General features: G+C 39.5%; 1 protein-coding gene across 3 annotated transcripts; it reads left to right on the forward strand.

Annotated features, from left to right (window-relative positions):
* The first annotated feature begins 3,323 nt into the window (after window positions 1-3,323).
* LOC311249181 (protein NLRC3-like) lies at window positions 3,324-26,884 on the forward strand. Of its 3 annotated transcripts, XM_084340014.1 has the most exons (13): window positions 3,324-3,623; window positions 5,989-6,139; window positions 6,252-6,371; window positions 7,284-7,363; window positions 7,476-9,360; window positions 10,660-10,833; window positions 13,709-13,882; window positions 16,206-16,379; window positions 18,645-18,818; window positions 19,123-19,296; window positions 19,707-19,880; window positions 19,979-20,073; window positions 25,570-26,884. In XM_084340014.1, the coding sequence occupies exons 2-13, from the start codon at window positions 6,009-6,011 to the stop codon at window positions 25,650-25,652; spliced, it is 3,438 nt and encodes a 1,145-aa protein (XP_084196140.1). In that variant the 5' UTR covers window positions 3,324-3,623; window positions 5,989-6,008; the 3' UTR covers window positions 25,653-26,884. The 3 variants fall into 3 exon arrangements, with proteins under 3 accessions (XP_084196140.1, XP_084196141.1, XP_084196142.1); XM_084340015.1 differs by lacking the exons at window positions 3,324-3,623; window positions 19,979-20,073 and having other exon boundaries at window positions 5,851-6,139; XM_084340016.1 differs by lacking the exons at window positions 3,324-3,623; window positions 16,206-16,379; window positions 18,645-18,818 and having other exon boundaries at window positions 5,851-6,139.
* Window positions 26,885-26,909: the final 25 nt, after the last annotated feature.

The raw sequence follows: 26,909 nt of genomic DNA on the forward strand, positions 1-26,909 counted from the left end.
TGATGTAATAAATGCTGGTATTGGTACAAACCTTCGCTTTAAGGAACAGTTCACCCAAAAATGTCACTTCAGTCATCATCTCCTCTCCAAACAGCTCGTCTGCTGTGATCCAAGTCTGCAGAAGCCCCGAGATCACAAACTGATCTGAGAAGATGTTATTTACACACTTTATTGAACTGAAATCTTCCCTGTAGCTGCTGAGCTAAAAGCGTTAGCATGCACCCCGTCTGAAGTGGGTCAGCTTTGAGTGAACTGCTCCTTTAATGTAATCCACCCAGTGAATATGTCTCTCAACACAGAACTGCTGAAACACATCAGGAGTTTATAAATGTCGTTTCTTAGAGACAGGGCTGCTACAAGACTGGGCCATGAAATGAAGTAATGCTGCTGATAAGTGGAAGAAGTTTTTATTGTTCTTTATTGATTCAGATTAATGAAGGAACGTCAGCTTCATTTCATTTTCTCTCAAAAACCAGCAGACGTGCAGTGAATCTGGGTTTCTCTGGGCCCTTTGGCCTGGGCCTGCTTTGTGATCCGGTCTTGGTGCCGTCCTGACAACAAGCATTTACTCCAGTGAACTGGATCACATTAAGCACACACCACATTCACACCACTCAGAATAACAGCACTTTCACCAACACCCAGCGTCTGCTGTAGTCTGGACTTCAACCTCTCCTCCGTCATGGCACAGTGAAATCAGAGAGTCCAGTCCTCACTGTTTGTTTCCTTCAGCTCGACTGGAAAGAACTGGTTTCTTTGCTACTGGACATTTTTTGACAGGATGCCAGATTAGCTTTCACCTGATGTCACACCTGCAGAAGACAAGGCAGCTTTATTTCTACAGCAGCATTCACACACAAGGCGACACCAAGTGCTTCACAGGAGCATAGAAATACAGCAGAGTGAGACTTCACATGCATTTAAATGACCATAAAAACAAGAAGCAGATACATAGTGACAGATTTGAGTAAAGTGATGTGTGATATTTTAAAATCTATCCTTTGACACAGGAAACCTCTGCGGTGGTTTAAGGACTGGTGTAATGTGCTCCACCCTCTTGGTTAGCGAGGAGAAGCTAATGCAGGGATGATTGATCTTCTACTAAGATATGTGAGCGCTTCAAAAAGTGAAAGTGAAGTTGATGTTTCCAGTTCAGCCTCATACTGACTCTAATAAACAGGCTCATCAAGTTACAGCTCATGTGTTTGTAAAAGGTTATTAAGTTTTTCTTTTTTTAAATGCTCTTTGGCTCTGATGCAGCATGTAATCTGCAAAGTAACTAAAGTTGTTGAGTAAATGTACTTAGTTACATCCCTCACTGTCTCCAGATCAGCTCTCTTTATGACAACATAACTGCAGATTAACACATTTAACTGGATCTTTGTGTTCTGCTTCCTGTTGCAGCTCCACCCTGTGGATCGATGGAGTAGTGCAGTTAATTTCCACATGTTTCTGATGAACAGTAGAAGTTGATATTGCAGAGTGAAGTTCTGCTTATTACCACTAATATCAGCTGTTTGTCATTTTATAATAAATGAAGTGGATCAAATCTGAACACAGTCTGATTCAATCGAGGCTTTACTGAATCTTCTGGACTGACTTGTGTCTGGATTTTGGTGCAAAGTCAGCAGCTTCATATTTCATCTTTCTATAATGTTTGATATTAAAAAGATGTGTTTAACATGCTGATTCTACACTTTATATTCATTAATCATGTCTGTAAAACAATTAGAAGTACACAGAAATATAAAACTATCTTGATTTTGACAGAAAACCAACAAATCCTGTGTTTGACTTTAAAGTATGTGAAGTTTATCAGAGTTTTATGTGAGAGCCTGCTGGTTTTCACATCACATGATCAACACAGACACATGACGTCAACCTGTGGAGCTTTTTCTCACACACGTCATTGTTGAAGCTGACGTCATCAGCACCGTTCATGTTCTGGTGGTCCTGCTGGAGCTGCTTTCTGCCAGCAGATGTCACCATTTCCACTGTTTGGACCCAGACTGGTTTGTGTGAATGGATCCAGGTTGTGTGTGCAATGAGAACTGAACTGGTGACGTCAGTACTTTCTTTCTGACTGACGTCATTTTACAAACATCTCAAGTGTCATAATTTAATTGAACTTGATTTGAAATGATTTTTTTCCATCTTTTGATACAGATTGTTTTGGTGAGCTTGTGCTGGTTTTAGTGTTTGTTTGACATATTTTTATTATATTTTGATGTATTTTATGTTCACGTCTGTTTATGTTGAGTGCTTCTTCAGGCTTTTTCCCTTCACAACAACAACAAAGTTAAAGTCCCAGTTGAAATGATCAGTATGGAGCTGTGATCACTACATGCAGCTACATGAGAATTGAAATCAAGTGTAAAGTGTTGCCACTGTTTTTATGAACTACTGAGTCTTTGTTAATGTTATAAAGAGTCCAGTTCAGACCTGCTCTGTATGAAAAGAGCCCTGAGAAAACTTCTGTTATCATTTGTCTCTATAGAAATAAAAGTGACTGGACTGTTCTCTGGGTTTGTTCTGACTTTTAATAAAACTTGAGCAGGCTCAGTCTCACTTTGCTAAATCCACATGAAAAATCAGTTTGTGTCAAATAAAAGCAGCTGGACTGTCATTTTGAGATCTGGCAACCCAGGTATCTACAGTGACCCGTAGCCTTGTTTATATTTTTTATTTTTATATATATTTATTCAACAAGGCAAATGTAGACATAAAAAGACACTTTCAACCATCATATCACAAACTCAGTTTCTGTTTGAGCAAGAGAGACAGAAAAGGTTCAGTGTATGAAATGAAATACAACTCGTTCAGAGACGAGTAAAAAGGATGCAGATGAATAAAACAAATAAAAAATGTAAATAATAATCATTATAATAAATAAGATAGAGAGGAAGCAGGGCTCATCTCACATTAATGTGTACAGAGTGAATAAAGAGAATACTTTGACAGCTGTTTTATCTTCATAATCGACAGATTTACTTTGCACTTTTAACTCATTCTTCATGTTCATCAGACAGGGTTTAGTTTTGAAGTATCTGCATTTATGTATCAAGAATTGACTTAATAACAGTAAAATATCGATAACAAAATCCAAATCCCCATTTTGATCATAGAGTCCAGACTTGACAGTTTTGTGTGTCAGTGGTGATGGTTCAGTCCTCTTGGACTGTAGCCAGCCCTGCATGTCAGTCCAGAACAGTTGGACTGATTCACAGTGAAACAACATATGATCCAAACTTTCAAACCACAGTTATTCACATCAAAGTTAAACCTCAGTCTCAAGAATCGGTTTGTTTGTTAAATCTCATTGAAGATGTTGCAGTTCAGCTCTTTCACCTGAGGAGGGAGAGGGACTGAAATGTATCTCCTCCGTATTATCTTCACCTCATCACCGGAGCCTGCTTGTTGTTGACAGGCTCATCGTGTTTGTCTCATCCAAACCTGGCAACAATGACCGTGACGGTGACGTACGTACGTAACGTGGCCGGTGGGCGGGGCCAGAGCGTCAACGTCTGTACGAGTTGGAGGCGAAGATGTGTCAAAGAATCAAACCGTCAGGCGTCGAGAAAAGGACAAGAAGAAGGTTGAGGAAGCAACAAGACAAGAACAAGGTAATGTGAAGTAACGCAGTGCTGACCAGGTGATGAACGTTTAGCGACAAAACGTCTGTTTTTAATTCAACATGTAGAAAAAGACGTCAACGGCTGCGGGTGCTGCTAGCTAGCTAGCTAGCTGTAGACTGCGTCAGGCTCCATCGCCACCGGCGGTCGCCTCAGTTCTGTAAGAGATCAACTTGAACTCAGAAGGTGGACGGTTGTGTTTTTCTCTTTATTAAAAATAAATGAAAAATATATGTGAGTTTATTTAGTTTAGTATTTTGAGTGAAAACGTGAAGAGATGTCCTGAAACGTAGCTTCCATCTTCCAGATGAGTTTGTGATGATGTGTGTTTTTATGGAAAGAGTTGATCAGGAAAGTGACAAAGTTGTTGTGGTGTTACAAAGACGACTGCAGCAGCAACATGTCTGTGAAGAAGCTGTTCCAGGACAAAGCTCACGTTGAAGAGCTGAACGTTACCAAATACTTCTTCAGCTGATCTACAACCACAAACATTGTTCAACGAGGTAAACTCAGCCGACTAGAGGAAGTTTGTCTGACAGTGATCTTAACTCAGTTTGCTGTGTTTGGTTTATCTGTGTTAGTTTGAGCTGTTCCAGCAGAGGGAGGTCATCATGGGAAAACCTTAACAGAAAAAAGTCCACAATGATTTCCAGTAAATGACGAGAGGAGGAGCAACACTGACGGGGCGGGGACATGAAAGTGAAAGTGTTCAGACTCCATTTTGAGTCAACAGAGCAGCAGCAGGAGGAAAAGACGTCTGAGGCAGGGTGAGTTTTATTCTCTTTAACAAGAGACAACAAGCTCAGATTGAAAGAAAACTGACCAGGAGCTGGATGTTTTTTTTACAGTGTGTGTGTGTGTGTGTGTGTGTGTGTGTGTGTGTGTGTAAAGTAGTTTAACAGTAAAAACAGTAACACCTTTTCACTAATAAGTAGGGGTAGGTGAAAACAAATCGCTTCTTATGTGCATCGCAATGCGACTCTGAATCGATTCTCTAATGTCAAAAATCGATTTTCTGAACGTTAACTGATTACGTCATGTTGACGGAACGCAAAAGGCGGAACGTGCTGCGCTCGGACAGACGCACATAAAGTGACACAGCGCGAAATCAGACCGTCACCCTCTGCAATAAAAGTGTTGTCAAAATGTTTTGTTTGTGTTTTGGTCTGAGGGATTTTATGCTCAGATGTTGTTCATTTCTTTATTTTTGTTTGAGAGCTGCTGGTGCAGACTAATGTATTTTTGAATGAAAGTTGTTTGTGATTTTGGTTAAAGCAAAATGTTTTTGGGTTTTTTTATTATATTGTTCATTGCACATAACAGGATGTTGGTCTATTTTTTATGTTAGTGATTCAGAATATGCTGAAGCTGTATTAATTCACTACATGTGTGCTGCTACAGACACACACTCTTTTCCTGTTGGTTCAAAACTGAGGTATTTGCTCACAAATGTAACCTTCCAATCGACTTGCCACATCTCTTCCATTTGTTTTATTATTTAAAGATATTGGAATTAATTCAGTATGGATCATTACAGATACTTTGCTTCAGTAGTCACACAGTGAGAAAAAAATAAATCCTGTATGAAAAAAAAGATGCCTCGATTATCATTTTATCATCGTAATCAAACCATGAGGTGATTAGAGATCACCTCTACTAATGAAGCCTCGATTAAAGTCTGTTTTATGGACTTGGACTTCACTGTTCACTCACTGAAGATATTGTGTTGTACCAAAGTAGATCCTGTACTGTCCTGTTGGTCAGAAGGATCCAGATTGCTGTTTCAGTATTAACATATTTAGTTATAACTTAACACTAAGAACTAGATTCTTTTAGACATTTAACCTCTGACATTTAAAAGATGAAACCCAGTTGCAAAGACACAAAATGTTTTCTGTAGAAATTTCAAGTGAAAGATTCCAGAACAATCATTTTATTAGATTTTATTTGTTATAAAACTTGTTTGTAATTAAAAACGTATTAAAAGCTGTTATTTATTGTACGACTATTCAACAAATTTAAAGTAGACAAAACTATTATTGTCATAAAGTGACCTCACTAAAAACCTGAGCAGTGATCCAGGTACATGACAACAATAAAGAAATAACGTCTGCAGGCAGGAAGTGGAGACTTTGAGTGGACAGAGCAGGACATCACACTGAGGGACGTCCCTTTAATTAGACAGAGACATGGCTGATCTTTGTAAGTGTCACTTTTGTTTAGCATCACATTGGGTGATGAGTCTGCAGGCTTCACCGTCTCCATTTTACACCCTCCTCCTCTGCATCTTGTTTCACCTGTTTGTCCTCCTTGTCTTCATGTTGTTCTCCTTCCATGTGCTACATATTTACCTCAGTGCTTTCTGAAGTGCAGAAGATGAGTGATTGTGTGGAGGAAGAGGAGGACGGAGCAGAGTCTCCAGTCTCCAGCTGTCTGTCTATGAAGAGTGACTGGTCCAAACGTTTTCCTCCAGACTTCAGTACTGAACCTGGACCCTCAGACACACAGTAAGAAGACTGCCATGTTTTTAATCACCAAACTGTCAGTATCAGCAATTTATGTATTGATAATTTAACAGTGATTCACATGAAATAAATACAAACATGTTGGTGTTTCCAGAAGTCAGTACCACAGATGGAGAGAAGAGTCTTCAGTCTCCAGCTGTCTGTCTATGAAGAGCGACTGGTCCAAACGTTTTCCTCCAGACTTCAGTACTGAACCTGGACCCTCAGACACACAGTAAGAGAACTGATACTAACATTTTAAAACTCTGTGATTTGTATTATACGTAGGGAGGGGACAGTTATGTGTCAACATCAGATATTCTTTTTGAATACACTGGAGTGTTGCATCATGGGGTGTAGCCTAAATATTGTTGGCTAGTGAGATACTTCAAGTTCATTCATTGTTTGTCTGTTAGAGAAATTTAGTCTTTAAAGTGTTTAGTTTGCTCAGTTAAACCTTCAGGAGTTTGATGGCTGATGCAACGTGTTTTGCTGCGATGGAAGAATTACTGATGAATGAAAACGAGCAGAAGTCGTCCCAATGTCTTTACTGCAGATGATCAAATGATCTGTTAAAAAGACAAGAATCACAACTTTCACTGAATGTCAGGAATGAGGAGCACCAAGTATTTTACAGATAGATAAATTACACAAATGAGGGATTTATGTTCTGCTTTAATGACAAGTGAGGATTTCTTCTCTATCTTTGCAAAGGAAAAGGCTCCATTGATGAGGGCTGGAAGTATCTCATGGAAACTGTCCCAAAATCTTCACTCTGACATTGTTTTTATCTTCATCAAACCTTTTTTATCAAATACAGTTGTTGAAAAAAGAGGAGGGTATATTGGACTAAGCGTGGCCATGTACTTTGTCCAGTATGGTTTAAGTTTTTAATAGCTGCTAATGAGGTCATGTTTTGTGGTCCTTTTTGTTTGAGTAATAAAATTTCCCATTAAAATAAGTTTGAAAAAAATCAAATGATGCAAACTGCTCCACTGTGACTCGGACAAAAACAAACTGTTAGTGATTGGGAGTTCAGTCCAGATTCAGACCTTGGAGAAGACATACTTATGTTTACAGTCTGTCCTCTCTTTTGTCAGACTGATCTGTGATTTCTAATCAGGTTGATTTTCCTTTATCTCTTCAGAAAGACAGAGGGAAGTGTTTCTGTGGAGGAGCAGCTGTCCTGCTGTCCAGTGTTAGTCAGTCAGACCAACACTGTACAAAGTAAGACTGTACATCTGTCTGCTGATGTCTTCATGTCTGAAAACAGGAACTTTTTGATTTAATCAAGATTCTTGCTCTCAATTTAATCCCAGAATATTTTCTTCTCTTTCAGCTGATAGTGTTCTGCAGGAGGCTTCAGATGAACATAAGATCAGTCTGAGGAGGAGATGTGAACGTGTGACTGAAGGAAGTGATGAAACAGGAAGTGATGAAACAGGAAGTGGAACCCTCCTCAACAGGATCTACACTGAGCTCTACATCACAGAGGGACAGAGTGAAGAGGTTAATACCCAACATGAGGTGAGACAGCTAGAGACAGCTTCCAAGATGGAGGCCCTCCATGACACTCCAATCAAGTGCAGCAACATCTTTAAAGCCTCACCTGACCAACAGAGACGCATCAGAGTGGTTCTGACCAACGGCGTCGCTGGAGTTGGAAAAACCTTCTCAGTGCAGAAGTTCACTCTGGACTGGGCAGAGGGCTCCGAAAACCAAGATGTCCGTCTGCTGGTTCTGCTCTCGTTCAGGGAGCTGAACCTGATCAGAGATGAGCAGTACAGTCTTCTCAGGCTGCTCCATGTTTTCCATCCAACATTACAGAAGGTGACAGCAGAGAAGCTCGCTGTCTGTAAACTTCTGTTCATCTTTGACGGCCTGGATGAAAGCAGACTTTCACTGGATTTCAAGAACCATGAGGTCGTGTCTGATGTCACACAGGAGTCATCAGTCAGCGTGCTGCTGACAAACCTCATCGAGGGGAAGCTGCTTCCCTCGGCTCTCGTCTGGATAACTTCCCGACCTGCAGCAGCCAATCAGATCCCTCCTTCACGTGTTGACAGGGTAACAGAAGTACGAGGCTTCACCGGCGTCCAGAGGGAGGACTACTTCAGGAGGAGGTTCAGTGATGAAGATCTGTCCAGCAGAATCATCTCACACATCAAGACCTCCAGGAGCCTCCACATCATGTGTCTGATCCCAGTCTTCTGCTGGATCACTGCTACAGTTCTGGACCACATGTTGACTACAGACCAGAGAGGAGAGCTGCCCAAGACCCTGACTGACATGTACTCACGCTTCCTGCTGGTTCAGACAAAGAGGAAGAAGCAGAAGTACGATGAGGGACGTGAGACGAGTCCACAGAAGCTGACGGAGGCTGACAGGGAAGTTCTTCTGAAGCTGGGGAGGCTGGCGTTTGAACATCTGGAGACAGGAAACATCATGTTCTACCAAGAAGACCTGGAGCGGTGTGGTCTTAATGTCACAGAGGCCTCGGTGTTCTCAGGAGTTTGTACAAAGATCTTCAGAAGAGAGAGTGTGATCTTCCAGAAAACAGTCTACTGCTTTGTTCATCTGAGCGTTCAGGAGTTTCTGGCTGCAGTCTACATGTTCCACTGTTACACCAACAGGAACACAAAGGTCCTGGAGGCTTTCCTAAAAGACTTCAAACTCAGAGACTCAAAACCAAAGTCTGTTTTTGAGAAGATTTCTAAGATTTTTGGTAGAGGTGTTGATGGCGTGGAGACCTGTTACCCATCCCTGGATGACTTCCTGAGGAGCGCCATGGAGAAATCCCTTGAAAGTAAAAATGGTCACCTGGACCTGTTTGTTCGCTTCCTTCATGGCCTCTCTCTGAAGTCCAACCAGAGACTCGTAGGAGGTCTGCTGGGTCAGACAGACAACAGTCCAGAAATCGTCCAGAGAGCCATCAACAACCTGAAGGAGATGAACAGAGATGATGTCTCTCCTGACAGAAGCATCAACATCTTCCATTGTCTGATGGAGATGAACGACCACTCAGTTCATCAGGAGATCCAAGAGTTCCTGAAGTCAGAGAACAGATCAGAGAAGGAACTCTCTGTGATCCACTGCTCAGCTCTGGCCTACATGCTGCAGATGTCAGAGGAGGTTCTGGATGAGTTGGACCTGAAGAAGTACAACACATCAAAGGAGGGACGACTGAGACTGATTCCAGCTGTGAGGAACTGCAGGAAGGCTGAGTGAGTCCAGATGTGATTATCAACATTATAAATCAGTGTAGATTAGCAGTTTAATTCTTCAGATATACAAACTATGAAATAATTTATTTTGAAATAGTGCTTACAGTTTTAAATGCAATTGTGATTATTTAAAAAATGTTTCACTAACCATGAGTGCAACAATGTAGATGTTTCAGTTGGATGTGTTTATAGCTGTCAGGTTGTTGAACTCAGTTATTCCATTTATTTCTAATTATCATTAAATTTGACAGTTTTTCTTCTATTAATCTTTCTTTGGCTGATAGAAGAAACCCTGGTGAAACTAATGAAAGAGGTTTTTTAACCACTATACTGAAGAGTTTAAAATAAGATCTGTATCATTTTTCATGTGATGTTTCTAAAGTCCTTGAGAATTTCTTTCATGCAGTTATTGTTCTCATTATGCCGGTTTAGAGACATTTCACAGTGAGCAAATGGACCAAAAAGTTCCAGCTCAAATTAAAGCTTCTACTTTACCTTTTATACATGACATGAGATTTTTTTCTGAATTGACTCTTATTTAGTTTTAATTTTTATGTATTTTTGTTGTGTAGAATCATAATCGGCTTTATTTATTCTGAACAAACAACTAGATGAAACGTGAAGAATAAAGAAGTGTGAATGGTCAGGACTGCAATGTACAATAGCATCTGAAAAAACAGTAGGTGTATGAATCAAAATCTCCAATGGCAACACCATAAAAGTGTAAATCATAAAAGTCTTTATAGAAGTCAACTGTTCTGAATCACATCTGTATTAACTGGCAAAATATTAATCATGTAAATGTAAATTTCTAAGATGTTTTTTCACCCTTCAAACTCATCCATGTTGAATTCGGGAGGTGCACGATCATTCAGCACCGTGATTTGTGGAGCCCACATGCTCGACACAAGACGTGCGACGATGTTAATTTGGCACTGTCAGCCTCATGCTAACACTGTGTTGGGCATAAACTAATCTAACTTTTTGGCAAAAGACATAGGATTAGATCACACTGACACTGTGGACATCATGGAAACCCAAATGTAACTACATTTTCTCTTCCTTCATCTGCAAGATTAAAATAAGACAAAGATTTAAAGTCTGCAGGTTTTAGAGAGTGATGAGAATAACTGTTTCATGTCAATCACGGATAAGATGAAGGTTTGCTGAACCACTGATGTAAATAGCAAATGTCAATCAGAACAGAACGTTTCAAACTGTTTTGACATCAAATTCATGAAGTAAATATAAAGTGTCCTCTTTCATAATAACATTTTTGTAATATCTGTGTCATGACAGACTTTCCGACTGTGGACTCTCAGAGACTCACTGTGAAGTTGTGGCCTCAGCTCTGAAGTCCAACCCCTCCCATCTGAGACAGCAGAACCTGAGTTTAAACAGCCTGAAGGATTCAGGAGTGAAGCTCCTGTCTGTTGGACTGGAGAGTCAAAACTGTGCTCTAGAGAGTCTGAGGTCAGTTCATTGTCTTCTTTTTCCATATATTCAATTCAAACCCTTCACTGAGACTTAAACAGTTTAGTTAATTAACTCTGAAGATTAGCAGCAGCGTGAATCTGAAGAAATGTCAGTTCTTTGAGACATTTTCTGTGAATCTAAATGGCTCCATCCTGTGGTGTTCAGAGGAGGCTGCACTGAAGGACTCTTTTCAGTGTTTTTATTTATTTGATTTTTTTTTTCATTCAGTTCATTTCTAACTTTTAAGTGTTAGCATCCAGCTGATGCCAGTCCCACTCATTTTAGAAACAGGATCATTAATTTAGAACAGTTTCACTGGAACTACTCGAGTACTTCCAGAGGTGTTGGTATATCTAAAGTTTATGGACAGCCTGCAGCCAATCAGAATCCAGTTATCACCCAGACCATGGTATAAAATATATTTTTTCCTCTTACCTGTGGTGGTATTTATCCATCTACTGTAGATCAGCTGGACCACTGATGTAAATAGCAAATGTTTATCAGAACAGAATGTTTCAAACTGTTTTGACTTCATCATTTGACAAACATTATCAGTATTATACTCATAGTTTGACCAAAACAGTAGAAAAGTTTATAAAATGACATTCAGTAACACTTTACAACGTTTACACAAAATGAGAGTAGTTACTACTATATTTAATAGATAATGATGAGTTTCTGAAGAACAGACTGGGAGATACTATATTAATAAAAAATGATGTCATGATTAGTTCATAAATATCCATGAATCAACATACTGACCACTTTCTTCATGAGTCGTTCCTGATGAACCAGCTGCTTAGAGGACAAACATTAGTGATGATTCATTCGTACTAATTACTTAATGCTAAGTTACTTTCTGAGTTCCCCAACAAGTGAAGTGAAACATCAAACTGACATCAGTCACTGTCTGTTCAGTGAGTGTTGAGGAGTTTTGAGTGTGTAGGGAGGGTCGAGCTCGTTCTCATGCATATATTTAAATACTCATAAAAACACACAAAATCCACAAAACAAAGGACATTTCTTTCAGGTTTCTTTCTTATGTTTAGTCGAAGTAATAGTCGTTGATCAAGTGCTACAGTAGACAGTTCAGTTTGTTCTGAAACCAAAACGACCCTCAAAAAAAAGAAAAAAGATTTCTTACCAGTTCACTGATTATCAGGTCGTTTGATTCATTGCTCACTCGTAGTAGTAACTTGTCACATTTTTGTGTACTGTGCTGTAAAATGTTACCTGACATTCCTTTAAAAATGTATTTGATAATCATTTATACACATTACTTACAGACTAATTGTCTCCAAGGCTGAAGAATTTTGTTGACTGTGAATTACTGCTGATCAGTAGATGGCAACACAAAATATGTTTCATTGCAAACTAATCAAATGTTTCTAATTTTTTAAGATGTATTTTAACTTACACAACTCACTTTTAAACTTCTAACAAATTACCTAAATCACCAACTTTACTTTTAAGGGCTTTTTTTATTTCATACAGACTTGAGTGAATGTGGACCTCTCCTTTAATTACACAGGCTATACAGCCCTACACATCTTATTTAATCATGATACTCTAGTTCCAGACCTGACTGAGATCAGCAGCATGTTATTGATCTGTGTTGACATGAACAGCTGAATGAATGTTGTGCTGACATGTGGATGATGTCTGTAGAAGGCTGATGATGATCCACAATAACACAATGTTACTTTGAGCTACACATTTAAAACCTGAACACATCTGATTGAATTATAAATTAATTTTCATCTACATCATTTATTCTTTATACAAATTGAGGGACTGTAGTTTGTCAGTGTTGAGGCAGTGTTGACCAAATATGAATCAAGTTCCTAGTTCTCTTAGAAATATATTTTCACTGTTTAGCTGTAATATGATAAAGTTTGTGTCCCTGCCACCATGTTAACAAAGTACCAGGGACGACAGAGAGGCGTTATTATGGATCCTACTGCTGTTGCCTTTGTTGGTTCAGACATGAGGAGTGAGACTGGTTTGGGTTAGGGTAAGAATATCAGGGTGAGATAATCAGAGGCAGACTAGGGCCAATCTTAGCAAGATAAGCAGTGGGATCCAAAATGAGGCGACAGGGAGGCACTCACATGCACTAACATGCACACAGCTCAGATCACAACAGACACACTGAGAGTGTGACGTCATTCTGTGTTCAGGACACCGTAACTCCACTATATCTTTACATAACTAATAGTTGTTTGCTGACATCTACAGATTTCAACTTCCATCTTGTTGTGTTCAGGTGTCTACGTCCTGTTTGCCAGGAAGTGACTGTTGTTGTTAGCATATCACAGTAGCCCTTTTCACACAGAGACGTTGCATTATTGCTGCAGCAGCGGTTCGCCAATTCTCTGCCATTTTTTGTTCACACAGAGCTAAGCAGCTTTTCGGTGTGCAATTCACACAGGAAGCCAGTGCTGCGGATCCAAAAGAGGCCTGACGGTACACGTCATGATGATGACGTCCGTGTGTTTTTTTCAACGTGTTTCCCCCTGTGTCCTCCTTTTAACCTAAACATGTACCCGCTGACTGTGTATAATCATATGGATGCAGTTATCATGTGTTGTGATTGAGATCCTGACCCACCATGCATCCTGGAAAGTGACAAAGTTACGTTTTTAGCTCTTAATTACATAATTACATAATCGCCATCAGTTAACAGGACCATTTCTGTCTCTCTTACTCGCGGGGAGGGATGCTGTTTTCTCACCACCACCATCAGATGGACGCAGGATCCCTGCACTGAAAGGGCAATGTGAATGGGGCTACTGATTCAGTCTATTAATCATTGAAAGATTTCAAACAGGAATATTGTTTTCTAAACTTACATCATTTATTCTTTATTCAGATTGAATGACTGCAGTTTGTCAGAGATCAGCTGTACTTCTCTGGCCTCAGCTCTCAAGTCTAACCCCTCCCATCTGAGGCTGCTGGATCTGAGTAACAACAACCTGCAGGATTCAGGAGTGAAGCTGCTGTGTGATTTTCTGCAGAGTCCAAACTGTAGACTGGAGACTCTGAGGTCAGTTCATTCTTTCTCTGTTACTGTTGTAGATCTGAAATGTTTATTTAACAGTTGAACTTAGTTCAGGTTCATATGTCCATTAAGTGTTAAATTTCCACTACAATATTTTACTTCTGTGCTCAGATTGATGTGAATGTTTCTGGTGACACTAAACTGCAGACATAAGGCATATGATGCTGATCCACACTGAGTATCTTAATGCCAATTCCTGACATTTTTTATGTCTGGAAATTTTGTGATCTTGAGTCAGTTTCTGTGAGAGTGTTTGGCTGCACAACATGAGGTTGTCATTAATATGAATGAAAGCCCTTTTGGCCTGGAGCCAGCCCTACAAACACATTTGTCTGTGACTTAGTGAGTGAACGACAGAGTTGTGCCATTGGTCCAGGCAGTTTAGTTTTAGCGTTTCATCAGCCATTGCCATTTAAAGTTGATCCGTGTCAGTTTTCACAAGAGGCTTTCCCTGTTTTTAAGCCTTTCACTCGCTGTGCTCCCATTTGGTAATTTATCCTGTTAATATCTATGGGTGTGATGTTATCTTGCGGCACTATATCTCACGTTATTAAATCTTGACAATATTTCTCGCCGAGGTGGACAGCTGTCTCGCGATATCAGTACATAACAGACAGAGCAGCCGCCAGAATGAAGGAGTCTGGCGTTGAACTCAAAATTACTGCTACCTCCATTCCAAGTGAGCGTGTCTTTTTAATTTCTTTTGAATTTCTTTGGAAATGACAAGGCATGATATGTTGCTTTTTGAGATCTTTTAGCTTACTTCATGTTGTCAGACAGGTTCTATTTAAGTGATTTCTTGATTCTACAGGTCTGGCAGTAATCAGGCCTGGGTGGAGCTAGTGAAATTTAACTCAGCTTTCCAACAAATGTGGTTAATCACAGTTCATTTATGATTTAACAAGGGGGGGCAATTACTTTTTCACATAGGGCCAGGTTGGTTTGGATAGCTTTTTTCCCTTAATAAATGAAATCATCATTTAAAAACTGCTTTTTGTATTTTCTCAGGTTATCTTTGTCTGATATTAAAATTTGTTTGATGATCTGAAACATGTAAGTGTGACAAAAAAGCAAAAACAAAAGAAGTCTGTAAGGGGGCAAATACTTTTTCACAGCACTGTAGTTGAGTCAACATCTAAACCAATAAGCTGTTAGATCAGGCGACAGCCAGGCGTTGGCCATTGGTGGAGAGCACCTGCAGCGCCTGGCTCCCTAAACTTCAGCCGCCTCGATCCCGTAAGATTACCCATTGCCCATGTGTGCGTGACGTCAGAGCAAGTCGGGATCAAGTCGGACACAAATCTAACCGGCATGCATTGTCGCTGATCACCACTGATAGATTCTGCGCAGGACTGGCTCATCTCAAATGAGCCTACTGTAATCCGTGATACTCCGCTGCGTTCACAGTCTTATGTGCAAATGGGAAACATAATTTTTTAAAGCATGGCTGTCAAACTTCAAAATCTGGCATATTTTACTGCTCTTATATATTGATAATTGCCAAGAGTGGTTCTAAAACAGCTTGTTAAATGTAACTTTGTCCGGAGCATCACTTAATTCACTACTATCAGGAGAATACTTTGTATAGAAAGTGTTGAGTCATATTTCTCAACCCTCTCTACCCACATTTCCTGAAGGCAACATAATTGGGGAAGGCCCTGAGCCTTCTCTATTATAATGTCACTCACAATCCCATGCCCCTCTCAGTTGATGCCACGCCCCCCACGCCAGATCAGGAAACTTGAGAAAATAGGATCTGAAAGTGAAAAAAACATTTGCAACTGAAATAAATAAGACCTCAAATATGAAATTATAAATGAGTGAAAATTAAAAATAAATGATTTATTCAAAAGAATATCAGAATTACATCAAAATTATATTTAAATTGAAATTTTCCTACACTTATTTTTATTTTGAAAATGTTTTGATGTCATTATGATTCAAGATCAAAACTTGAACTTTCAGTTTCAAATGTTATTTTCAGTCAAATTTCCATAATTTTCCATAATAAAAATGTGCACACCAGCTTTTTTAATATCTAAAAATTCAAATCATAAACTCTACCACTGACTTCCTCAGTGATGAACTGGACACATTTAGGCACCTTGAGTAACCATATACTTGTTTTGACACTTTGTGTATTTGACAGTGTTGAACCTGCATCCTGTTGGGTTCAGGTGTTTGGAGTTTCCATTTTCTAAACTTCTACATTCTGAACCTTCTTCAGCTCTGAACAGATTATTAAACACTGAATGATTTCAAGCAGGAACATTGTCTTCTAAACTTACATCATTTATACTTTATTCAGATTGGAGGGCTGTAGTTTGTCAGAGATCAGCTGTGCTTCTCTGGCCTCAGCTCTGAAGTCCAACCCCTCCCATCTGAGACAGCTGAAGTTGAGCTACAACGAGCTGCAGGATTCAGGAGTGAAGCTGCTGTGTGATTTTCTGCAGAGTCCAAACTGTAGACTGAAGAGTCTGAGGTCAGTTCACTAACTCTCTTATTATTGTAGATCTGAAAAGTTTATAAAACAAATGAACCTTATTCATACATCCAAGAATTGTTAAATTTCCACCATCATTTCTTACTTATTGCTCAGATTAATATGATGTGAAAGTTGTGGTAACACTAAACTGCAGACATAAGGCTGATATTATACTATACTATATTTGTTTCCTTTTGTTTCATAAAATAAAAAAACTTGATCTTTATTATCTATTGGACAATAAAAATATATTCATTATCTTATTTTCTAAAAAAAAATTATGAATCTTAAACTGACTGTATAGTTTAAACTGATGATGCTTTGATTGATATGACTCAACTATTCCTGAAAGAAATATTGTAGATGTCTTTTGTTCACATTTCCCCAAAATGACCACCAGAAAGCATGGTCTAATATTTCAAAAAGGTACATTTCACAATAAAATTCACACAAAACAATAGGAATTTCTTAGGTTCAGTTCATCTTCTAGAGCCTGTCCCTAGACGAATGAAAAGGACATAGACTTAGGCAAACATACACCGATCAGGCATAACATTATAACCACCTGCCTAATATTGTGAAGGTTCCCCTTGTGCAGCCAAAACAGCTCTGACCTGTCAAGACATGGACTTAAGACCTCTGAGGGTGTCCTGTGGTGTCTGGCACCAGGGCGTTTTATAGTGGATCCTCTGGGTCCTGTATGTTGGGGGGTGGGCCCTCCATGGATCAGACCTGCTCCAGCACGTCTTACAGATGCTCAATCAGATTGGGATCTGGGGAATTTGGAGTCCTGGTCAACACCTTTGGCCCTTTATTGTGTTCCTCGAGCTGTTCCTGAGCAGTGTTTGTGGTGTGTCAGGGCACATTGTCCTGCTGGGGGGCCACTGCCATCGGGTAGTGTTGTTGTGATGAGGTGGTGTACTTGGTCCACAACAGTGTTTGGATGGGTGGTGTGTGTCAAGTGGCATTCATATGAATGCCAGCACCCAAGTTTTCCCAGCAGAACATCGCATTGTGATGAGATGATTAATGTTATTCACGTCACCTGTCAGTGGTTTTAATGTTGTGGCTGATTGGTGTGTATATATATATACATACATACACATACATATATATACATACATACACATATATCTATATCTTTGCTTCATAGAAATATTTTGAGACATACGACAACCATAAAGTGAAGGAATATATGAGTAAAAAATATCTATATACACACTATAAACAGTTGCTATGTCTGTAAAAATACTCACTGAGAATATCTTCATTAAAGTGTACAGCAACGGGATCATCGCGGTCATTTCTACGTATGGAGCTTTTATGTTCACTTATGCGTTGCTTCAACTTCCTAGTGGTTTTACCCACGTACATTAATCCACATGGACAACGGAGTGTGTACACAACATGCGTGAAGGCGCACGTAATGACACTGTTGATGGAAAATGATTTGTTTGTGTGAGGATGAGAAAAGCTATAGGTTTTATAAGTATGTATTTATGTATGTATGTATGTTTGTTTATTTGATATGGACACCACAAATACATTGAGACTGCTCCAGCGGACAGACCAGATGCTTTGCTTGGGTGTGTTTAGCACATGTGCTAATTTTCAGCACCAGTCAATAGGCAGCTATTCTAAAAGCACAGAGCATATTATCAACAGTGTGAGATAGTGTTGTTGCTCTGTGCGCAGCTCCCACAACAGTAGTTCCCGTTGGGTAAAGGGCTTAATAGCCTCTTTTGTATCGGCTGTGTGGGTTTCTGGCGTGTAAAATTGGCATGAACCAACAGATATTTTACGTTTTTTTCCCCATTTGGAAACAAAAAGGGGCATCTCTTTGAGTTTTGGCTAGTTCAGGATCACAGGGCTCCAGACTGCGACCAAATGGTCGCATTTTGCGACCAAGATTTGAGACAGTGCGACTCAATTTTACACATCCCTGACCCTCACTGAAGCCGAGTGCCACTGGTTACTATGTGCCAGGCCCTGGTGCAACTGGCTCTTAAAGGGAATGGGAGACGACACTCAGATTGGTTTGATTTATGTTGCGCCCAAAACACAACCATGAGTCTAAATATAACCCTTTGTGCTGAGCGCCTCACTTTACACCCAGATTATCCGCCGTTTAACTAGCAAAATGGACTTCAACACGCCCTAAATGCACTAGGGCATTGTGCTTTAGACCGTCTAAATAGGGCCCTGAATGTTTTCAAGCAGGAACATTGTCTTCTAAACTTACATAATTTATTCTTTATTCAGATTAAGTCACTGCAGTTTGTCAGAGATCAGCTGTGCTTCTCTGGCCTCAGCTCTGAAGTCCAACCCCTCCCATCTGAAATATTTGTGGCTGAGTGACAACAAGCTGCAGGATTCAGGAGTGAAGCTGCTGTGTGATTTTCTACAGAGTCCAAACTGTAGACTGGAGAGTCTGAGGTCAGTTCACTGACTGTTACTCTTGTAGATATGATTTGTTTAATTAACATTTGAGTTTACATCCATACATTAATTACATCCATAAAGTTTTAAATCTTCTTCGGTTCATATTTTCATGTTTTTTGATCTAAATTTAGTCTTCAGACTTCTGTTTATTAAAATAAATGTAGAAAATGTTCAGTTAGTCAAAGTAAATAAATGTTTGATTTCATCTGTTAACAGAAGATCCTCTGAACGAACATTTGATTTACACACATTGGATTATAAATGAATTTGTAATCACCATCATTCATTCTTTATTCAGATTGTGGAACTGCAGTTTGTCAGAGATCAGCTGTGCTTCTCTGGCCTCAGCTCTGAAGTCCAACCCCTCCCATCTGAGAGAGCTGCAGCTGAGTGACAACTACCTGCAGGATTCAGGAGTGAAGCTGCTGTGTGATTTTCTACAGCGTCCAAACTGTAGACTGGAGACTCTGAGGTCAGTTCACTGTTGATAAAGTTTAGAAGCTGAAGTAGAAATATTTTGATTTCAATGTGTTTTCACAAATAATATCTGATCATTGATATTGATCCTACAGAACACACACAGATCAAAGCATTTTTTAAATCATTTTTTTCTCCTCTAATAACAGACCTGACTGAGATCAGCAGCATGTTATTGATCTATGTTGACATGAACAGCTGTATGAATGTTGTGCTGACATGTGGATGATGTCTGTAGAAGGCTGATGATGATCCACAATAACACAATGACAAAGTTACTCTACTCATTTTAGAGAAAAGCTCATTGATGAGGACACAGTAATGTTGAGCTACACATTTAAAACCTGAACACATCTGATTGGATTATAAATTGATTTTTATCTCCATCATTTATTCTTTATTCAGTTTGTGGGGCTGCAGTTTGTCAGAGATCAGCTGTGCTTCTCTGGCCTCAGCTCTGAAGTCCAACCCCTCCCATCTGAGAGAGCTGGAGCTGAATGGAAACAACCTGAAGGATTCAGACATGAAGCTGCTGCGTGATCTGAAGAAGAGTCCAGACTGTAGACTGGAGACTCTGAGGTCAGTAGAGGGTTGGAGTCAGTTCATGCTGGTTTCAGCAGTATTGTACTAAACACAGTATCAAAGTAAAGTAATATTTCCTGCTTTCCTCAATGAAGCTGTGAGAGGAGAACGGTGACAGGCTTCATGATTGGACAGAAAGACAGAGAGAGAGCAGTCAGCCAATCAGACGAGCCAGGAGCTTGTTGTGATGGTGTGTTTGAGGTGTTGTGAAGACGACTGTTGTTGTTGTGTTGATGTCTACAGGAAATAAAGCTGGATCACAGCTGACAGCATCACAGGATGTATAGAGACAGTGTCCTCATTCATCAAACTGTCGGAGCATCAAATCTGATCCCAAAGTGTTTGTTCTCTCATTTCAACACTGAACAACTGATCAGTTCATCTTTGTCACAGCTCTCAGATCAGTCTGACTGAAGCCTGCAAATCACTGGCTCTTATTTCAGAGGACCATCATTACATTTAGTAATGTTTTAAAGTTGTTGTTGTTTTTTTTTTTTATTTATATCACCAAAAGTTTAAAAGAGTTTCTCCATCTCAATGGACAATCTTCGGTCAACCCACAAAAATCTGGGAAGTAACTAAATGTCATATCAGGGGGGTTTGTACTTCTTTCTCTTCCCACCTGAGCAAAAAACGCAGGGAGACCCTCGAAAATCTTGAAAAACAGATATCACTTGAAGCCCAGCAGAAAATCCACTTTACAGAAGCCACTTAAAGGCTCCTAACTTCAGCTAGGTCGGAACATAGGTGTCTTACCACTGCACATGCTGAGTTCCTTCATTTGAAAACCAGACAAAAATACTATGAATATTAGGGCCCGACCGATTTATCGGCGAGCCGATTTGAGACTAATCGGTAATCGGCCAAAACTCGCCGATTGTCGTCGATATTTTCAGAAATAAAATGCAGGGAATAAGACTTGGTTTTACTTTGAAAATGTTCTGCCATTTGAAAAGATCCCCCGACATTAGGCTATTTATCCTGTAGAGGGCGCACCAACCTCATGACAAACTCCGCTGCCTGCTCCAGATCAGTGACTGATCTGGAGCAGGCAGCGGCAGGGACGCACGGAGGTCCGCCTCAACGGTAAATAAACACGTTTGTGAAATAAACAATAAGTCAACAAGTTTAGATTCAACCCACTTCACGATGTTCCCCGCTGTGTTGGTCTCGATCATGCCGAGTTAACGTTTAAGCACTATGTAATGTGCAAGCTAAAGTTAGAATTAGCCATCTGCTATTAGCCTTGCTACACATATTAGCCGTGCCAGTAACGGTAGAATAAACATAACAGTACACATTACATTACGTAATCGACTAGCTACTTCTCTCACTGAGGCAGCTGCATGTCTCCAGATAAGACCGGAGCAAAATGAGTAACGTGAGTTAAGACGGGGAGGCACCGACCGGCGGAGGGGAGGGAGGGAGGGGGCGAGTAGTTGAAAACGCTTTTCTGGTCCGAGTTTGATTCATGATAAATCCGTGGTATATTACTGAGATGATCAGTCGGTCTTCCTGTCGGCGTGAAGAGCAGTAGCCTACAGTTTATCGAGTGTTCCTGATTTTTTTTTTTTTTTTTTTTTTAAACGTTATGATGTACGTGAGTTTTTATTTAGGCTATTTATTTAAGAGGATGACGAGTGTGTGAGTGCGGGAGGTTGACAAATCAGACTCACACTCACACCCACTACAGTCTGAATAATAAGCAGAGAAGAATTAGTTTATCATCTTTATTACAGTTAAAATAAATAGCCAGGGGTGTAGTGTTAGCCATATTATGTTAATATGCTGCTTGACTCAGCAATAAAAAGGATTTGAAATTATTTTTCTGCCTTTAATTCTTTGTAGAAGTGTCTGAAAGGCTCAAAAGCAGCCATTTGTTCAAAAAAATAAGTAAATATGTAGATATATTACTTAAATTAATAACATTTTAAAACGTTATTAAAAAAAAAAAAAAATCAGCCGATTAATCGGTTATCGGATTTTTTCCCCCCTAATAATCGGTATCGGCATCGGCCCCAAAAAATCCATATTGGTCGGGCCCTAATGAATATTGTGAAAGGCCAAGCAAGCTCCTGGCATTGAAACTAAAACAATCAGAACATACAGCCTCTATTATTGGATTAAAAATGACGCTGGTCAATTGTGCACACTTCCCTCTGATATTAATCATGTTTTTACACGTTACTACTCTAAATTATATACATCAGAAGCTCCAGAAGATCATCAAGAAATGGAGTCTTTTTTAGACTCTTTATATTTTCCTATTCTCTCCGATTCACACTTCTCTCTATTAGAAGCCCCAATTACTTTAAAAGTGGGACCAGACAGGGCTGCCCACTATCTCCTGCTCTATTTGCTCTCTCGCTGGAATTATTAGCCCTAGCATTGAGACAAAATAATGTCATCATACCTGTCCAAATTATGAATACATCTCATTACATTTCTTTGTATGCAGATGACATTCTTTTGTATCTAACTGACATCACCAACTCCCTTGGCGGTCTTGCTTTACCAAACTTTAAACATTACTTTTGGTCTTTTCAACTTAGAGCCCTCAAAGTCTGGTTGGATCCCACTTCATAAGTACCCTGGCGTGCCATAGAAAACGCTCTGACATATCCAATCAGAATTCAGGACTTACCTTTTTCGTTTGTTAAACTTAAAACTGCTAAATCACATATGGGTTCTATCGTATCTAACACATTATCTATCTGGTACTGCATTGAAAAGCACTTATCTATTGCGTGCAAATTTCACTCCTCTTCTCCCATCTGGCACAATAATGCTTTATTAACCGGGTCAATGCCCTTTACTTGTCACGAGTGGTCTAAACAGGGGATCAATGTATTAGGTGACATCTTTGATGACCAAGGCCTCCGATCCTTTCAAGACCTTAAAAATTATTTTTCCATCCCAGGTTCCTCATGGTTCTTTTACCTTCAACTCCGCACTGCCATAAAAACTTACGGGGTTCCTTGGGATGTCTCTCCTGGCTTTCACCCAATAATAGCACTGTTCTCCTCAAAGTCCAAACTAGTTTCTCAGATCTATACCAAGCTTGCTTCAACTGGTTTTAAGCCTCTTCCTGTTCTATATGGCTGGGAAAATTTTTTACAATCTCTTGATCTGGTTTGTGAGTGGCATACAATATGGATTAATTTATTTTCATCATCAAAGAATTTAGCCCATCAGTTAATTCATTTCAAGTTCATTCACAAATTTTACTTTACCCCTGAGCGCAGATTCAAATTGAATTTGACAGATAAGGATGCTTGCCCCAACTGTCCGAATTCAGTGAAAGGGGATTACCTTAATATGTTCTGGCACTGTCCCTTGATCAATTCTTTTTGGATATGTGAATATGTAAACACTATTGTTAGTAAAATTATTGGTAAATCTCTTCCTACCTGTCCTGCTCTTTACTTACTGGGGTACAACCCCAATGTGTATGTCTCTTTTCAGGAGAAGCGAATCTTAATGGCAGCCTCAACTGCAATTAAAAAGTCTATTATTAAAAACTGGTTTGAACCTGCTATCTCTCTAAGGAAACTTTGGATTAATTTATTTTTTGATATTTGTTTATTGGAAAGATCTACCGCCAGAATCAATGGTGCTAAATTCGACTCCCTTCTGACCTGGTCTAAGGCCATCGAGCATATTCAGGAAATGAACCCGTCATAGCTGCTATGATAATTATTTATTTATTTATTTATTTATTTTATTTTTTTAATCTTTTTTTTCTCTCTCCCTCTAAACTTTAGGGTTGTCTAACCCTACAGGCCCTGTCTGTCCTGTTTGTTTTGTCCGTGGTTGTCTTCGTTTTTGTGTATGTGAGTACTTGTCTGTGTTTTATTTGTTATTGCTGTGTGGTATCCGAGCATCTTTTTACATTATTTTTGTTATGCCCCGGCCTAGGGTCTACCAGAATATAACATAAGGCTTCACTCTCTTTCTCCCACTCCCAAGAATAAACACTAAAAACCAAGGATGCAGTCCAAAATATGGGAATTTATTTACCCAAACAAAAAATAGTCTTCAGGGTGAGCATTACCTAAAACAACAAACAAAACGATCTGGGTTTTAAAACTCACTTCCCTAACCAAAACAAAAGTCAACAAAAAGACAGGTTTTCTTACCTCACTCCCTAATAAAAAAAACAGAGAAACAAAGAAAAAGGCTACTCACCCCTACTAAAATACTGGACTGAATAATAATATTAATACTATTTACAATATGTACAAATGAGATATGAAATCTCTGCGACAACACGAACATCGAATTGTATGTCAATCACAACGGGAGTCAGAATGCTCAAGCCAAGGTTGCGAGAGAGAGAGAGAGAGAGAGAGGCGACGAGGTCTGCTCCAGACTCCACTTTTAAATGTCCCAGCATCTGGATCCGACCAATCAGCAGTCTTCCAGTTTTCGCCCAATCCGCAGCCTCCACCTGTACGGACGTTTTGGGACACAAACAAACACAGCACCCCCTCTTGACAGGGAGGGAGAAAAACAACACAGACAAATGCAAACAGGACTGAACATACAAATTATGACCCCTGAGGTCAACATTTCCCCCCTTTTTTTTTTTTTTTTTCCTCTTGTCTTTTTTATTAGTTTTTTTTTTTGTTCGGGTAATATGACTCAAAGTGTATTAATGACTACTAGTAGTTTTGTTTAAAAAAATTCTTACCGCACCAGAATTTTTTTTATTGTATTTCTATTGCTATCATCATTATTATTCTTTATTTAATTTTTGTAATTTGTCCATTTACCCTATTCTTTTATCTTTTTTTCGCTCTTACAGTATAATACGTTAAGGTTACCTTATTATTTATTCTTATTATCATCCTTACTTATTTTGTCATTCATCCGTCTATTTTATTCTTTTATTTATTTATTTATTTATTTTTTCTTCTTTCATAATAGTTATCGTATTTACTGTGTGTATCTGCTCTGGTTCTGTCCCCTTTTTTTTTTTTGTTTAGTGTCTTGTTTGTGAGTATTGTCTATTGTCTGTCTATTACACTCCCTTGTGCCCTGTATTATTCACTATGTTTTTTCTAATTTTTGAGTAATGAAATAAAATCTTGATCAAAAAAAAAAAAAATTATATTTAGTAACCATGTGGTCTGTATACGGACCAGAACCTCTGCTGAAGTCCACAAACCACAGCTGATGTTTTACTGTTCAGTGTAGGACCTTTAACGTTATATTTATATCTGCCCATGTGTCATTTGATTTGTCCAAATATTTTTATAACAGACTCCATATTTACATATTTGTCATGTGATGTTTCCAAAGTAGATGAAATATTTAAATGTGAGTGAGACTCTGGTTTTTAACAGCAGTAAATCATCATTAAAGTGAGCTGTGAGTCTCTCTCTGTTTCTGCAGTCATGATGCGTTCAGGGACTGTCAGCAGTTTATTTCCACTGTGTCTTTCAGTGAAACCTGCAGAGTAAACACACTTGATGTCCAAAGTGTCTGCAGGTCTGTGAGCTTCACTCCAACACGTTAACATGAGAGCTGAAAGGAAGCTGGCTACGCTACACAGCTGCTCCACTTGTGGTCTGAACAGGACTGAAGTCCTGCTGGTCTTTATATCACTGACTGACAGCTGATGGAGGGAGTCTCTGTCAACACTCATTCATCACTTCTACTGTCTCTCTGCTTCTCTCTTCAGGTGGAGGTGATCTCAATCAGAGTGATGAGAAAGGTGGAGGTGTTGAGAGGATCAGCTGTGTCCTGATGATCCAGAGAGGTTGAAGCAGCACCATCAGCTGGTGGGTGGAGAGGCTCTGACTGGGCCGTGTTACTGGGAGGTGGAGTGGAGAGGAGAGCTTCATCCAGCAGTGACTGACGGACCAATCGCAACAAGTGGAGATGACTGTCAGTGCTGCAGTGTGAACTGCTCTGAGATCAGCTCCACTGTCACACACAATGTCCAGTCCAGCATCGTCCCTGTGTTCCTGTGGATGTGACAGAGTATCATCAGTGTATCTGGACTGCTCTGCTGCTGCTCTGTCCTTCTACACAGTCTCTGCAGGCACACTGACACTCCTCCACTCCTTCTGCTCCACACTCAGACACCTCCTCCACCTGAAACCTGGATCTTTATTCTTTTATTCACTCACATCTTCTCAACACCAAGTATCGCTGCAGACAGTGTTGTAGAAGCAGGCAGAAAAAGTGTTAACCTTACGAACAGTAAAAGTCCTAAAGTATCTGATATTAAATGTACTCAAGTATCAAAAGTACAAGTTAAAGTAAATGATGCAAATTATTCTCCAAGTCGACCAATCATCAGCCTGGTTAATTACCAGGTCCAATATTCAGCATTTTAAAATCATTGTAAATAAAATTAAAATAATATTTCTATCTCCTATTTGTTTCTTAAATACAAAACATGTTGATGTTTTCTCTGGTTCCTCAGTCTTCATTCTGTCTCCACAACAATATCCGCGTTTGCTTGCTGCCAGTCGTCTTCTTCACTGTGTTTCCTGACACATCGCTGCATCTGTTGGTGTGTTACCACCAGAAAGTGTCAGTCAGCACACATGTATTTACTTCCTCACGCGGCCCACTTGTATAAACATCGGCCCACTGCACTACGAGTGGTCACAAACACCACAGGGTGCCTTTAAGGATGAATGAACTTTCAGGAGAACTTCAGATCAACATGGACATGTATTTATAGTTTCAACACGAATCATTTGATTGATTTCATATCAGAGACTTGGACCATGTCAACATGTTTCTGGGTGTAAAAGGAGAAAATCAGTCAGGATCTATGACAATAGTCTCCTACTTGTTTTCTGTACTTGGTGTACACTGCCACAGAATAAATATGTGTGATGTTGTAAATGTTGTAGGACTATTATGTTCGATAACGTGACACAAATCATCTAAAATCAACATTTAAATTGATGAACTTTGAATGTGAAAACTGATGATTTGAGTTAATAATGATGGAAACTTGTTGCTGTAACTGATGATCATAAAAGGAAGGAAATGTGGATTTCA

Source organism: Pagrus pagrus, assembly GCF_965226575.1.
Source record: "Pagrus pagrus genome assembly, chromosome: 20".
Lineage (NCBI taxonomy): Eukaryota > Metazoa > Chordata > Actinopteri > Spariformes > Sparidae > Pagrus > Pagrus pagrus.